Below are 16,703 nucleotides of genomic sequence, written 5' to 3' on the forward strand. Positions count from 1 at the left end.
GTAATGTTAGTATTAATACTAGGGGTCGAACGGTACACAGAAGTCATGGTTCGATACGAGTTCTGTACAACAGCGGGAATTGTGCATACAATTTTCTCCAGGGGGGCACTTGGTGCCTCTCACACTCTCATGCTACTATTCCATCATATAGATAGATAGATAGATAGATAGACAGACAGACAGACAGACAGACAGACAGACAGACAGATAGATAGATAGATAGATAGATAGATAGATAGATAGATAGATAGATAGATAGATGTTAATCACTGAACATAGGGAACTATTGTAAAGGAAAATAAGGCTTCTTATATGTTTATTTAATATTTTCATATTTTGAAAGTTTTCTTCTAAATTCTGTGGTGGATTCTGTTACCACTTTAATGTGCTCTTATTTTGAAAGCTACACGTGTTTAGTGACAGGAGGTAATCGTGTCTTGTTTACAGTGATGTTCCTAAACTTGTCCGTGTCACTGGTCAGAAATAAAGACGATAAACTCTTGCTAAACACAAGAAGCTTTTTTTTTTTTTAAAGACAAAAAGGAGCACATTGAAGTGTATAACAGCCTTGTTGTCCTTTATAATCACTCTCTTCATGTTTACAATCAGTGTATATGATGGAATAGTTTAATTAGAATGTGCGAGACGCCACTTTGGGCTTTTGCTGCAGAAACATAAATAAATTCTACATATATTGCTATATTATTATTTTTGATGCATTTATGTAAGCAGCATTTAACTTTCATCAAGGTTTGGCTGATTGTAACTAGTTAATATATAATCATCTGGTTTAATTTATAAAAATGTTTAATCAAGTTTTCATGTTAAATCTGATCTGAAAGTAACTAAAGCTGTCTGCTAATGTTGTGGAGTAAATAATACAATAATCGTAGTATAATAGTATACAGTGACATAAATGGAAATATGCACATGAAGTAAACGCACATCAACATTTACTAAAGTTTGAACTTTAGTAAATGTACTTAGTTACTCTCCAACACTAACATATTATATTATATATTATATATTATATATATTATATAACATATATATTACAGAGTCAAGAGTCTATTTTTTGTATTTGGAAACTGTTGAGATTTGCAATAAGCAAACTTTTCTTCAGATGTAAACATTGAAGTTATAAAGCTTTATGTGATGAAGCCAAAATAAACTAAAGAGAAAGTTAAACTCACTGAAGTCTTCACTGGCTGACATCTCCGCTGCTCTCTCTCTCTCTTTCTCTCTCTGTGCCGTCACAGGTAAAAAAAAGAAAAAGAAAAAAGAATAAGATCTTACAAGAACCTACACTAACTTCCGGTCCAAACCTTCAAAATAAAGTGCTTGACAAACGTTATAACCGGTTTATTCTTCAGACCGGAACCAGTGAGCAGAGAGACAGCAGCGCTCAAACTTTATGTACCATATAAACACACCACCGCTGGGGCTTTTACTTTGAAGGTCTCACCCGTACTTCCGCCCTCGGAGCCGTCAAATGACTGCGTCACACACTTTGTGCAACGAGGAAGAAGAAACGCTCTCCTGCTGATTTCATGTGAGTTTGTCTTTAACTTTAATGTAGAGTTTATATTTATATACAGTCTAGAGTTTATATTTATATTTATATACAGTCTAGAGTTTATATTTATATTTATATACAGTCTATAGTTTATATAGTCTGTAGTTTATATAGTTTATAGTTTATATAGAGTCATGTCAGAGAGGAAAAGTGTCTGTTGGTATCATGTTTCAGGTCTTCAGGTTTAATAATTATATGAATATTATAACATTAATATGTTACATTGTGATGATGACGGATCAACTTTCTGTCCAGTTGCAGTTCTGTCTCTTTGTCTCTTTGTCTCTTTTATATCTTTTATATCTTTTCCGTTCACTAAAGGATATAAAAACAATAATTAGTTATTTGATTTCCGTGTTTTTACTCATCAGGGTCAGAAGGAGATAGACTTTAACATTTATTCGTTTTCTAGTTTTAGTAACAAAAATGTCAATAATTACAAAACAGAAACGAAAAAATGCCTGTTGTTGTTTTTCATATTCCTTAACCAGAAAATACTGTTTACAAAATAAGAGCACGAAGTCCTGTAATAAAAACTTAGTGAAGTTCAAAAGTATCAGAATCTAAATGTACTTAGAGTAAAAGTACTCTTTATGCAGAATGGTTCCAAACGGGGTTTATATATATATATATATATATGTATATATATATACAGCGCCATAAATTTGTCCTATGGTGTGAAGTTCAAAAAGAATAAGAAATTATTTTTCAAATATTATATAAATAAAATGAGAGAGATGTATCCTCATTGTTAAAAACTTCTTTACATATAATGTAATGTATGTAATATTAAATTATGAATAACACTATTTTTATCCCAAGAGTTGTTGGGCTTTTCAATAAATGCAATAAACGCAAGTCAAATTTTGCTGTCAACCTTTCAAAACTGTTGAAAAACACAAAACAATTTGATATGAGTGATGATTGTATCTCTACTAGTGCAATATTCAACTGTTTTTAAGGTATTTTGAGATAGAAACATGTTTTTGATTCATTTATTTGTGTCACACTATGGGACAATATGTCACATGAAAGGACAGAAATAATAGTTATTAAAGACAAAGTCAGAGGTATTAAAACCATTTCTATTTAATTTACAAAATGTTAAACACCTTAAATCTAGAATTAATAACTTGTTTTAGAAAATGTTTTAATACATTAAAATACATGTTTGGTGTTTTGTCTTCCTCCTCCTCCTCCTCCTCCTCCTGTCCTCCTCCTCCTCCTCCTCCTCTCCTCCTCCTCCTCCTCTCCTCCTCCTCCTCCCTTCTTCATCCTTCATTGTTTTTAGTTTTTCTGTCAATGTGTTTCTCTTCTGCTCCTCTTCATCCTCCTCCTCCTCCTCTCTTGATCCTCTCTACCCTAACCTAACGCCTTAAACCTTAAACTAATAGTTTTTAAAATTAAACAGTTTTTAACAGTTCTTCCTCCTCCTCCTCTTCATCCTCACTAACCCAAACACCTTGAAAAGCTTGAACTTTGATTTTATCTGTTTTATTTTTGTTTATTTTTATTCCTTCCCTCCTGCTCCTCTCCTCCTCTTCCTCTTTTACTCCTCCTCCACTCCTCTTCCTCCTCACCTCCTCCTCCTCTCTGCAGTCTTGCTAGCTCTTTTTTCATTCTTTTTGTTTGTTTGGTCCATCTTGTTGGTCTCTGCTGATGGAGAAGGAGGTCTACCACATTAGTGAGAGGAGGAGGAGCCAGTGGAGGTTCTGCTGGTTCCTCTGGCTCCTCTGAGCCTCCTGGAGAGTTTACCTGGAGAGTTTACCTGGAGAGTTCACCTGGAGAGTTTACCTGGAGAGTTTACCTGGAGAGTTAGAGTTAGTTTGTTCACAATATCACTGAGTGATACTGATCTGATCTCTTGCGCTGCATCTTTTTTTTGATACTTTTTAGATTTCCCTTCTCCCCTCAGCCTTCTTTTCATGATACCTGTTTGAAGAATGCACAGACAATACATTATAATCTATTGTTTATTTATTTATTTATTCATTTATTTATTCATTCATGTATTAATTATGTAATGGTGGCATTTTTTAAAGCAACATTTCAAATCTAGTTACTTTCTGCGTGGTTCTTGTAGGATTTCCTCCCTTTTCCTTGGATCCTTGTTCATTTTCTGTCTGTATTTGCGTGTTCTCTGTCATGTTTCTCCCTCAATTCTTTCTGTCTAAAAAAGCAAAACACATTTTACATGACACTTTATAGCTCTACAAATTTTCTGCAAAAACAGGAAATATTTTAATTAATGTAATTAATACATTCAATATGGAAGGAGGAATTTAAAAAAATGAGATATGAGCTTTTAGAAATACATAAATGAAAAAAAATGATTGACATTTATTCAAAAAGACACTTGTACAATTATGCCTGAGTTATTTATAAACATTTTAATGCTTTTCTTTTAAAATGATAAAAGTAGCAGTTTATTGAAAATAAACTAAATAACTAAATAAATATATATAACTAAACTATCCTACCAGTCTAACTGCAGTAACTACAGTTTTGGTCTAAATTGAGTTATAACTAAACAAATGAACTCCTTGATGTCTGTTTTATATTGTGACAAAGTTTAAGATTTCAATTTTGCTTTATTTCAGAGAAATAATGACATAAAAACCACAAAATGCAACTCAAAACCAATCAGTAATTGCACTTACCACCATCTGCTTTGGATATATATACTAATTTAAACACAAAAATAATAGAAATTATAAGTTTATTTAAAAGGGAAATTATTATCTAGATAGTGATGAAGTAAAAAGGTGAGATAAAATGATATTAAGGCTAAAATACACAAATCTTTGAATAGAGCACCTTTTTAAACACTTAAACACTTAATATTTATCATCACTATTAGAAACTTTTACAGCAAAACCAGAGGGCACTAACTATGTTTGTGGGGTCAAAGGTCAAATAAATCATCATGATTTTTGAGCATAAAAATGACATCATCACTACATGTAGAAATAAGAGTCATATGACATAATTACCTATAAAACATGTGGCTGACAGTTAAAACACGTTAAAGAACTTTGAAGCAGTTTTTCTCAGTTTAACCCTTTGTGTTACTGCAGTTAGACTCTGTAGGACAGTAAAGCTGTCAGTTAAATGTAGTGGAGTAAAAAGTACAATACTTGCAGAGATGTAGAGAAGTAAAAGTGTAAACGTACATATGTGGAAATACTAAAGTAAAGTACAAATACCTCAGAATTGTACATAAGTACAGTACTTGAGTAAATGCACTTGGTTACTTCCTAGAAGGCCCAGCAGACAACCTGCCTGTAAGCTGTGATTTTAGAGTCATTTTCATCCGATTTTCCGGGGCCGGGTCGCGGGGGCAGGAGATGAAGCACAGTATTCCCACCAATGTCGTCCCCCGAGGCGTTCCCAGGCCAGGAGAGAGATATAATCCCTCCACCGTGTTCTGGGTCTTCCCCGGGGCCTCCTACCAGTTGGACCTGGAACTCCTCTAACGGGAGGCGCCCGGGAGGATCCTTACCAGATGCCCAAACCTCCTCAGCTGGCTCCTTTAGAGGAGAAGGAGCAGCGACTCTACTCCGAGCTCCCTCCGGATGTCTGAGCTCCTCCCCCTATCTCTAAGGCTGAGCCCAGCCACCCTACGGAGGAAGCTCATTTCAGCCGCTTGTATCCGTGATCTCGTTCTTTGGGTCACTACCCAAAGCTCAGGACCATAGGTGAGGGTTGGAACGTAGATGGAGCGGTAAATCCAGAGCTTTGCCTTCAGGCTCAGCTCCTTCTTCACCACGACGGTCCGGTACAACGCATGCATCACTGCTGACGCTGCACCAAACCGCCTGTCCATCTCACGCTCCGTTCTACCCTCACTGCTGAACAAGACCCCCAGATACTGGAACTCCTTCTCTAGAGGCAGCACCTCTCTCCACCCAGAGGGGACAGTACCTGTCTCCACCCAGAGGAGGCAGTACCTGTCTCCACCCAGAGGAGGCAGTACCTGTCTCCACCCAGAGGAGGCAGTACCTCCCTCCACCCAGAGGAGGCAGTACCTGTCTCCACCCAGAGGGGGCAGTACCTCTCTCCACCCAGAGGAGGCAGTACCTCTCTCCACCCAGAGGGGGCAGTACCTGTCTCCACCCAGAGGAGGTAGTACCTCTCTCCACCCAGAGGGGGCAGTACCTGTCTCCACCCAGAGGGGGCAGTACCTCTCTCCACCCAGAGGGGGCAGTGCCTCTCTCCACCCAGAGGGGGCAGTACCTCTCTCCACCCAGAGGAGGCAGTACCTCTCTCCACCCAGAGGGGGCAGTACCTGTCTCCACCCAGAGGGGGCAGTGCCTCTCTCCACCCTGAGGGGGCAGTCCACCGTTTTGGCCTAGAGTGCCCTGGTACCAGGTACACTTATGAGCAACTCTATGTTCTAACATGGTGTTTGTTATGGACAAACCGTGACTAGAACTGAAGTCCAATAATAAAACACTGCTCAGGTTCAGATCGGGCCGTTCCTCCCAATCACCTCCTTCAGGTACCGTCATCGTTACCCACGTGAGCGTTGAAGTCTCCCAGAAGAACTTCAGAGTCCCCAGGTGGTTCCCCTGCAGGACACCACCCAGAGACTCCAAGAAGGCCGGGTACTCCGCCTGCTGTTGGTGCATAAGAACAGACAACAGTCAGAGACCTTCTCCTCTGGTTCCTTGGGGAGAACTCCAACACAGCGGCGCTGTGAGGTTGTGTTCGTAAAAAGATACTCTGCCTCCCATCATTCTTGACAGCCTGTTTTCAGAGTCCACCTTTCGTTTGGCCATTTTTGTGTGGGCTAGTTAGCTTAAAGTTGACCTGAAGTGACAGCATGAGACTCTGATGAGTTTGTCAATAAAGAGGGGAAGGGGAGTGCGACCATTGGAACCCAACCTGGTGCAGAAACATATTTATGGTGTGCGTACTATGTAGCGGCAGGCCAATTCTGATATAAACTATTATCTTGTGGGCGAATACATGTCCTGAGTCTGACATGTCTGCTCTAACCTCGAGGCTGCAGAATGGAACATTTGACCTGCTGTTCTCCTACAGACCTCTACGTCTCCACCTCTACAAAAGGTGGCAGAAAGGTTAAATTACACTTTTGATGTTCTAGTGTTATTAACTGTTCCTCTCTGTTGTCTCAGCAGGTTTTGTTGCCAGTCATGGATCCAGATCTGACCATCGTCCTCCTGGGAGACTCCGGAGTCGGTAAGAGTGCTTCAGGAAACACCATCCTGGGCAGAGAAGAGTTTGAGTCCAAAGTATCCTCCAGAGCAGTGACGACAGAGATCTATGACCGAACTGACACTCTGTTTGGGAAACGGATCAGAGTGGTGGACACTCCTGGAATATTTGGATCTGAGAAACAGATTAAGACCTGGTGTCAGGAGCTCCTGCAGTCCGGCAGACCCTGTTTGTTCCTGGTGGTGTTCCGTGTTGGTCGGTTCTCCAGCGAGCAGGGTCGGGTTCTGAGAGCAGCAGAGAGAGTCCTGGGACATCAGGAGTTCTCTCAGTCTCACCTGCTCTTCACACACGGGGACGCTTTGGGGGACGGATCCTTGGAGGACTTGGTCTTTGAAGAGGAGAGTTCATCAGACGGCAGGACCTTCTCAGGGAGATGTCATCTGATCAACAATAAAGATGGAGAACAGGATCAAGTCAGAGCGCTGCTGAGGAAGACGGGACACCTCAGAACCGAACCAGGTACCACTTCATTCTCACGTTCTCAGACCCAACGGAGCTGACGGGCCTGAAGGGAACCACTCAGTACCAAGACTTAAATATTAGTTTAGCTCTCATGTCGACGGGGTCAGTAAATCTGCTTCCACCAGTTTCAGGGATGACATCATGTCTGCAGTGTTGGGAAACTTTTCAAACATATTCCACCAAAAAATCCTGAATACTTAAAAAAAATATGTATTTGAGAACGTAGTCATTTATTTAACTTATAGAAATCACCAAGGAACTTCCCCTGTAGATATGCAAATGAGGCACTAACTCAGTAAATATGCACCGATTTGCTTATATTTCCAGAACATTAATCTGAACATTGGACAAAAAACACATTTCAAAGTTATTATTTTATTTTACTGATTTATTAGAATCAATGTTTTTCACTGCCATCATTTAAAAAATCTGACACGACTGTCAAAAGCCATAAAGAATCTGTGATGGTCATGTCTTCATGGATAAAATGTTTCACCCTTGTGCACCTCTAGGTACATTCTTTGCACAAAGGGTAAAACATTAACATTGCACAGGGTGCACAGGGTAAATCAGGTTTGAATTATATAATTTAAAAAAAGTTAAAACTGGTTAGTTTGATGTTTTTCTTTGTTTGAGATGTGTAAAACAGGAGACAACACAACCATCACTCTACTGAACCAATATTAATATACACTCAGATGTTTCTCAGAGAAGACATGATATGGGGATGATATCAAAACTGAGCAGTGCAGAAGAAAAGCTGTAGTGTCTGGCCTTCACATAGTGTTTTCTTCCTTCCAGCTGGTGCTCTGAAGGAGAGGAGGATGGTGCTGCTGGGTCTTCCTGGAGGAGGGAAGAGTTCAGCAGGAAACACCGTCCTGGGATCAGAGCGCTTTCAAACAGTCTCTGGCTTCCATTCAGTCAGTTCAGAGACGGTCTCTGGGTCTGCAGAGGTGGAGGGTCGGTGGGTCACTGTGGTCGACTCTCCAGGAATCCCTGAAGCTGTGACTCCAGCTCAGCTGTACCAGAGGATCCTGGGGTCCCTAACCGAGGCCGGTCCAGGACCACACACCTTGGTCCTGGTGGTGAGAATCGGCAGCGTGACGCCAGCCGACACCAGAGTCTTCAAGCTGCTGCAGGATCAGTTGGACAGCGAGGTTCGTCATCACTGCATGGTGCTGTTCACCTACGGAGACGAGCTACGAGGCCGAAACATCCAGGATCTGATCCGCTACAACAGATGTGTGTCAGACCTGGTCTCCATGTGTGGTGGGAGGTTCTGTGTGTTTAATAACAGAGTCAGAGGAAACAGAGAGCAGGTCAGAAAGTTCCTGGATCAGATAGATGAGATGGTCTCAGCTAACGGTGGAGGACACTACACAGAAGACAAGTTCAGGATGACTCAGCCAGGTTTCTTTCCCACAGTGTGGAGAGGAATTAGTAGATTTGTGAAGCGACATAATTATAAAATCTGTGTAATTGTCTCACTGAGCTTGTTTGCATTTGCATTCATTAGAAGGATACAAGCAGTTGAAAATAAGAAGATGAGCCCCGAGCTTTAAACAGGCCGACACTTCTGTCTCAGCCGAGGTTATTATAGTTAACGAAAACTAATGAAATAAACAAAACTAGGATAGAAAAAACATTTTTGTTAACTGAAATAAAAATAAAAACGAGAGTTATTTTAAAAAAAAGATAACTGAAACGGTATTTTGTGGTTACAAAACTAACTAGGACTGCGCTCAGGAGGGCATTGACAATAAGTACACCAAGTTTGGTGTTAATCCGACCAACCGATTTGGAGATATAAAATACTTCAATTTAAAGAGCGCCACCTAGTGGTCATCGGCCAAAATTTTGCAGCGAGCCTCAGGGGCTCATGGGGAAGTAGTAACCTGAGTTTCATGTCATTCAGACACACCAATGTGGAGATATGCAACACTTTGTGTTATGTGTTGAAAATAGCGCCACCTGCAGGAAGTTGTTATTTAATAACTTGAGTATTCTTTGGGTAATCAATATTCTTTTAATAACTTTTTGTCATGAGGGTCCATAGATGCTGTGTGCAGAGTTTGGTGCAAAATGACGAAATTGCCTAGGAGGAGTTCGAAAAAGTAGGTTTGCGACATTTTGCGAATTTGCAAAAAAAAACTTGAGGCGAAAATGGGAGTGGCTTATATCACGAGATTCAGCACAACTCAGTGAACGCGTGGATATAAGTTTTTTGAATGTGCGTTAAAGTATGTGGGAGTTATTAGCCAAAACGCACTTTCCTTTATTACAGCGCCACCTAGTGGTGAAAATTCCGGATGACAATAGATTATAAAATCTTTCGCCAGGTATGACTTATACGACCTCGCAGGTCGTTGCCTGCTCGGGCCCTAACTAAAATTATAGTATAAATGTCCTTCGTTTTCGTCTTTGTCAACTTTTTTCATCCGTAAACCTTTTTGGTTGATATGAAATCTATTTCATCTATCTGGTTTTATGACTTAATAAACTTATTGGGGCTGAGATGGATCAGACAAAGGAAATAAAGGAAACATTTATTGTGACCTTATTGAATCTGGACCCAACAAATACCCCATTACAAAACAACTACAACTAATAAAAACTAAACTACAACTAATAAAAACTAAACTACAACTAAGCATTTTCCCAAAAAATAAAAACTAATTAAAACTAGCAAACACACTCTAAAAACTCATTAAACTAACTGAATTTGAAAACAAAAAATCACAACGAAATTAAAACTAAAACGAATGAAAAATCCCAAACTATTATCACCTTGGTCTCAGCTCTTTACTCCAGATTCTTAATCCTGAACCTCTAACGTCAGGAGCTCAAATCAAACCAACAGCTGAGCTCTCATCGATCAGCTGACAGACGGATCAATGCTTCCTGATCAGGCCTGACAGATGAGTCACTGTTGATGTGGGAATACAGTCAGTACAGTAAATGTGCATAATGTTGTTAAATGTATAGATTGTTGCTTTAAATGAGCGTTACAAACAGGAGCAGCATTGTTTAAGTCTTGAGGCCGGTGGACATCTTTACACTGTAATAAAGGTGTTAAAACCAGATCAAACAGTAAATCTGAGGGAAATGATCTTGCTGCATGGACAGATAATTTACCTTGACAAGATTTATTAAATTAAGATTATTAAATCTAGAAATAAGCATGTTGAACACTTGAAATAATAAATGAACTCTTAAAACCAGATAAAGTAAAGCTGCAGCAGTGATGAACTGGCCCGAGCAGAGTGACCTGATGATTATTTGGTTCTTACAAGATAAAAAAAACTTTAGATTTAGAAGTGTTAGATCATTGATCTGGTTTTAAGAGTTATTGTCTTATTTTAAGTATTCAACATGCTTATTTCTAGATTTAAGCATGTTGTTAAGCTGAAAACAGAAAAAAATCAGAAAAACAGAAAAAAGTAAGAAAAACAGAAAAAAAATTGTCAGAAAAACAGGGAAATTTGTCCTTAAAATAATAAATGAACTCTTAAAACCAGATAAAGTAAAGCTGCCAGCAGTGATGAACTGGCCCGAGCAGAGTGACCTGATGATTATTTGGTTCTTACCAAGATAAAATTGTCATTTATCTTGTTTTAAGAGTTAATTTATTATTTTAGACAAACCTTTCTGCAGTGTGCAGCAGGTGGAGTTAATCTGAGGCGGCAGGTCAACAGCATGTCAACTATATCAATTACTTGTTATTGGATTATTTCATTAAGTCCTTTCATGTTACACTTTCTGATCAATAATTCACAAACATGTAACATGATTTCTGAAGCTGTTTCACTTTGTATTCTGTTCATGTATATTAACAATCATACAAATAAATGAGCAGACTGAAGCTGCAGACGTTGTTTTTACCATTGTGTGGCGAGGAGAAGTGACTTTTAGAAGGTTTATCTTCCCACATTATGCTGCCTGTGTTCATGAAGCTGCACAGCTGACCCGTCAGACTCGACCTGGAGGAAAGATAGACGTTTCTTCTAGTGGAAAATCTTAAAAGACGACAAGAGTTTCTAGAAAGACAGCCCTATGGATTTATTGACATTTATCACAAAACAGATACAATACTCAAGATACACAAACAGGTCCTTGGTTCAAACAGCGAGTCCCCAGTTTTCATATTTCTGTTACTATATTCCTAATGTTGGTGTGTCAGGTCTCTTGATTTCCTGTTATTGTTCCAAATGCTGCAGTGGGATTTCCTAACTCAGAGCTGCTCTGATCTTAATCAAGCAGGAGTTTCCTGTACAGAGACTGAGACTGTTGGTCAGATTTCTGTGTGTTTGTCAAAACATGTTTGATGCATTTTAAACTGTTATATGTCTGATATTTTAATACATCTTCAAAGTATTCACAACATTCTTTAACAGAACATTAATCTACATCAGGATGATCAGGACCGTTTTAAAAGTTAAATAATGCATAAAGACACATTATCTTACACTAATCTTAAAGTGCAGTACTATATTCTTCAGTTCCAAATACCTGTGGCCCTTTAGTAATAAAAAATATAAAACATATTCTGGTTTGTTGTTTACTTTATAATTTCATATGTGTCCCATCAGACTTCAGATTTTTTTAATGATTAATCTACATTATAGAAAATATAATAAAAATAAAGACTAACCACTGAATTAGAAGTTGTGTATTTGCCTGGTGGTGTATATTAACTGAACGTAAATATTTTCCTAATGTTCTTGTACTTCTTTGCACTAAAACAAAGCAGAAACAGACTTATTGTTATTTAGATGTGATTATGCTCTGGTTTTACTGGTTTAACTGGAGTTTATAGTTCAGTTTCTTCATACAAGTTGTCTGGTTGATTTTAGAGAAGTTCTGATTATTTTCAGGATTCCTTTTTATTATAATAGACTGAGAGAAAACTAAAGAAAATGAATGAAATATCCAAATGAGTTTTGTTGTAAATCACATGAAGTGGTGATGTTTCAGTAAAAGCAGACTTTAGATGTGAAGTTGCAGAAACTTTAACTCGTTGCAGAAAGAAAATAGTAAACTCCAAACTTTTCTCTACAGGTTTATTATTTTTCCTAAAAAATAATCATTCAATAATGAACAACATGTGTGAGAGGAAGACAAACTGAAGGTGAGTCGCGTCTCCAGGTGAGGTTTGTGTGACCCTATTCAGTAGAGTTTTAATGCCCCTTACTTGCTTCAATGACACCAGCCTTCTTTTTGACTGCCTGATCATGAAGTTTATGATCACCAGCTGCCACCTCATCAATGTTCTTTGTGATTGGGCCAAACCTCTAATTTCTGAACTGTGGCACTTGAGTTATTTCTTATAAAACCAAACAAATATCCTCATGTACGTATAAAACATTTCACACATAGCTCGCTGTGTTTTTAACGTTTAACTATGAAAATGTTATATATGTTTTGTAGTAAATTAGCACTTTACTTTTCTTTACTTTCAAAAAGTCTCAACAATTATATAACAATTATAAATCAACAAACATCCATCGAGGGAACAGCAAGCTTTAAGAGGAGAACTTCAGTTTCAGGGTTTGATGAAACTTGACAATATCCTCCATGGAGTCGGTGGGGATCGTCTGCTCCACAACGAGACGGACTCCGCTCTCTAAAACTCGATAGTAGCGCTTCACCTCCTTCAGCTCAGACTGCAGTCTCTCCTCCACCTGTTGACGCTCCTGTTGAGCTTCACTCAGCTTCTTCTCGTACTTTGACTGCACAGACTTGATTTCTTCCTCCAGTTTCTTGTCGTAGAACTCTTTGAGCTTGGCCTCTCTCTGATCCAGCATCTTCACCACCTTTTGGTAGGTGTCGTTGGAGTAAAACTCTCCTCCGTTGGCACCAACCAGGTCCTGCACCTTCTCCAGCAGGTCCAGGACCTGTCCTCGATCGTTGGTCTTGTAGTTGTTTAAGACGTGGTATCTATTTCCAGCCTTCGTCAGGACCTGCTGCAGCTCAGGTCCAGCCTCCTCCAGCTGTCGTTCCATGTCTGGTCCACTTTGATCATCCTGAGTGAAGAGGACGATGGTGTGCTTCCAGGCATCTTCCCAAAAGATCTCCTCCACCTGCTTGATGGCGTCTTGTTCCTCATTGGTGAAACGCCCCACCTTGATGACCAGCAGGATGGCGTGGGGCCCCGGGGCCGACATGTTGATGCATTTGGCGATCTCTCTCTTCACGACGTGCTCAGATAACGACGTGTCAAAGAGACCAGGAGTGTCGACGAGGGTCACCTTCCTGTCGAACACCTCACCTGTCTGCTTACAGCACTGCCTGGTCACTGAGGACAGAAAACAGATGCTTTTTAATATGAAACACAACTTCACATCACAGGATGCAGGAACTGGTCAGTTTCAGGTTTTACGGTACAGCTGATAAACAACCAGCAGGTTATCAGGTGTTTCAGCAGCACGACTCGGCATGATCATACAGAACTGAGTTTGGCCTTCCTTCAGAGTTCCTCTTGGTCTCCATAATGTTGATACTCAATGCTTCTGCAGAACACAATTCAAAGTGCCTCATTAAAAGCAAGTGACTGTGTGTTACCTGAGGACTGACTGACAGTTGCACTGAAGGCGTCTCTTCCCAGTATGGTGTTCCCACTGGAGCTCTTCCCCGCTCCAGTCTTCCCAACAAGAACCAGCCTCAGGTCTGAAAACAGAAACATTAATGAGCTCCCTGATGAAGTTAAGTAATAAGTTGCCCAACATCCATTCATTTCATCCACAGTTTTCAAGCAGAGAACCATGACCTCAGATTGGTCAGGCCGGTGCCTTACGTACTTTTGGGATTAACGTTAATGTTAGTTAGCAAACAAAACAACTAACGGTAATGGTAAGGGGGGCTTGGGTTAAATTAGGGATATAATTACACGTGAGGTCTAATGGAGGTTTAATCAAGTGGTTAAGTGACATATTTGGTTAAGGAACAACCTTGGAACAACCTTGCTAGCTCATCCAAAGGTGACAAGAACATCCATGGTCCCACTGAATCCTATCAAGTTATTGCTCCAGTGGCCACCACAGCTGCAGCCCTTTGGCCAACTGGTACCGATCTGCTGCTTCAGAAGACCCCTGGGCCAACCAAGCCTGAAACACCTGCTTCTTTAGTCTGACGGCCTCCCTCATGGCTTAAACAAGGCCCACTCGGGTCCAATCCCCAGCCTCCCCATGGAAGATGTGGAACAAGTTCTTCTGGAGGTGTGAGTTTAAGACCCTGCAGACAGGGGCCTGTTCCCAGTTCACCCTCACTACACGTTTGGGTTGCCAGGTCTGTCCAGCCGCCTCCTGTAGTGTAAAAGTACTACCTCTCTGCGTGAGAAAGTGGATTAAAGACCAAGTCGAAGTTCCTTTTATTTTTCTTCATTATCAGACATCAGAATACTCTGCCTAAGTACAGCGGAGGAGAACTTTGTCCAATCTCAAAGGTTTCTGAAAAAAGGGTCATTCTCCGATCAAGCCTGAGGTCTCTCTGCCTTTTTCTGTCTTTGTCAGATCATTTAATTCAAATGTTCCAGCCCGTACCCAACATATGGGCACGTTTCTACCGGGAACGAGCACGCTGCTAATTCTACTTTTTAACCTTAAAAGGAATTCAACCTATACTTGTTTATATTCAAATTCCAAACGCCTCCACTGTCTGACAACTCCCAGATATTATAGTACGTTATTCTGGTTTAAACCGGCATGGATCTGGAGGTCATACTGAGGCCTTTTAGTAAAGCAGAGACTTTATGATTAAAAGTAACATAAAATATACTACACTCCCCCTCCACCTGATCCTCCTCACCACCAGGAGGAGATCAGCTGACAGCTCTGCTCCTCTCTTAGTGTCAGAGACGTTCAGCAGCAGATCTGAAGACACGACCACAAAGTCGATCATCCACCTTTGGACTGAGGTGTACCAGAGAACACAGAGAGGGAACAGAAGTCCAATACCAAAACATCACTCTGGTTCTGATCAGACAGGCCCACCTCCAGCATTCGCTGCAGCCATGTCCCAGAAACAGAAGCCAGGCTCCAACACACCAGACCCCAAAGACCTCTCCTGCTGGTGGCTCCGTGGGCCAAGGCCCCGCCACCAGACTCAAGATGAAATGTGCAAATATTTTGAGGACAAAACATTCAGAAGTTCACAACATCAGATATAGAATGTGATAACTTTCTGTTTCTCTGCTTGCCGTGGTTTGTTGCCTGTTTGTGTATTACAATAGAGTAATAAATAGAGATAGACAATAGAGTAAATAATACAAATCTGTTGAAATGTCAAATCTATGTCACACATATGGGTAAAAAAAATTATTTTTCAAAAAACTGTTGAACTGATGGATTCAGACCTGGAGGATGCTCCTTACTGTCTCTTCTTTTTAGTTCTGGTTCTGTTGGAGAGAGGAGAGATTAAACCAGAAACACTGAACAAACACTTAAAACATGGTAACACATTAACAGAGTCGTAAGGATCAAGTGAAGTTATGGTTATTATGTTTCTTATCTAACAGGGTGAAAGCAGACTGAAGACTGACTGACATGTTTAATAATGTTTAAGGTTTGTGTCTTCAGCTGAAGCTAAACTGGTTTCACACTTCAGATCCAGACTGTGACTGCATTAAGTTGGCAATCTGATAAATTAATTTATTCACTTCTGTGACTCCAGATCTGTAAATCTGATTGGATTGTTGGATCTACAGGCCAAAAGTTTGGAAGCAAAATCAAATTTGTCCAAAAAAAGATCATAGTTTCATCGCTATACTTTGCAACAACAAACAAATAAACATGATTATTATATAAAGAGTCACTTATCAGAACACATTTTAACTATAATTATCACCTATTATTTAAGTATTGCTATAATAAACAAGTATTATATATAAAAATTGTTTATTATATATATAAACAATTATTATATATTATAATAATGATATTTTCTCAGCCTATGATAGAAAGAATCTCTAAAACGCTGAGGGTTTACTGATCTCTGTGATAATTAATGTTCTGATTCTGACGCCATCTTGTCTTCGACGAAAGTGAAAGTAAAAAAAAACGAAAAAATAAAGTTTTTCTTCAGCAACATTTAACTTGTGTTATTAAAGGAGAATCAGCTCAGTTTTATTAATAACTGACTGTAAGTTCACTAAACAGTGGAAAAAGATGATGAAATCAAACTTACTGCGGGGTGAAGGCTCCGCCATCACAGCTGCTGTCGGACCTTGTTATGAAACACCACCACCACCAGCTACAGAACAATGTGTTTCCGGTCTACAAAATGAAACGACAGGGCAGAATGACGGTCAGGAATGCCAACAGCAAAGACATTTCAAGAACTTGTTTCCAAGTCTTTCAACTCAGGGGCTTTTATTTTGAAAGTCATATTAGGAAGGGGTTGAGCTGAATGTGTGAACAGAATATTTCAT

At 39.7% G+C, this 16,703-nt stretch overlaps 2 protein-coding genes across 3 annotated transcripts; one reads left to right on the plus strand and one right to left on the minus strand.

Annotated features, from left to right (window-relative positions):
* Nucleotides 1-1,490: 1,490 nt before the first annotated feature.
* Nucleotides 1,491-9,019, plus strand: LOC131987002 (GTPase IMAP family member 8-like). Of its 2 annotated transcripts, XM_059352145.1 has the most exons (3): nt 1,491-1,552; nt 6,721-7,276; nt 8,081-9,019. In XM_059352145.1, the coding sequence occupies exons 2-3, from the start codon at nt 6,736-6,738 to the stop codon at nt 8,839-8,841; spliced, it is 1,302 nt and encodes a 433-aa protein (XP_059208128.1). In that variant the 5' UTR covers nt 1,491-1,552; nt 6,721-6,735; the 3' UTR covers nt 8,842-9,019. The 2 variants fall into 2 exon arrangements, with proteins under 2 accessions (XP_059208128.1, XP_059208129.1); XM_059352146.1 differs by lacking the exon at nt 1,491-1,552 and having other exon boundaries at nt 6,486-7,276.
* A 2,161-nt stretch (nt 9,020-11,180) lies between these two features.
* On the minus strand, nt 11,181-16,558 carry LOC131987003 (GTPase IMAP family member 7-like). The gene is made up of 4 exons (XM_059352148.1): nt 16,460-16,558; nt 15,630-15,671; nt 13,841-13,945; nt 11,181-13,574 (listed from the first exon to the last, which is right to left on the minus strand). The coding sequence occupies exons 1-4, from the start codon at nt 16,479-16,481 to the stop codon at nt 12,802-12,804; spliced, it is 942 nt and encodes a 313-aa protein (XP_059208131.1). The 5' UTR covers nt 16,482-16,558; the 3' UTR covers nt 11,181-12,801.
* Nucleotides 16,559-16,703: the final 145 nt, after the last annotated feature.

This window comes from Centropristis striata, chromosome 15 (genome assembly GCF_030273125.1).
Source record: "Centropristis striata isolate RG_2023a ecotype Rhode Island chromosome 15, C.striata_1.0, whole genome shotgun sequence".
Classification (NCBI taxonomy): Eukaryota; Metazoa; Chordata; class Actinopteri; order Perciformes; family Serranidae; genus Centropristis; species Centropristis striata.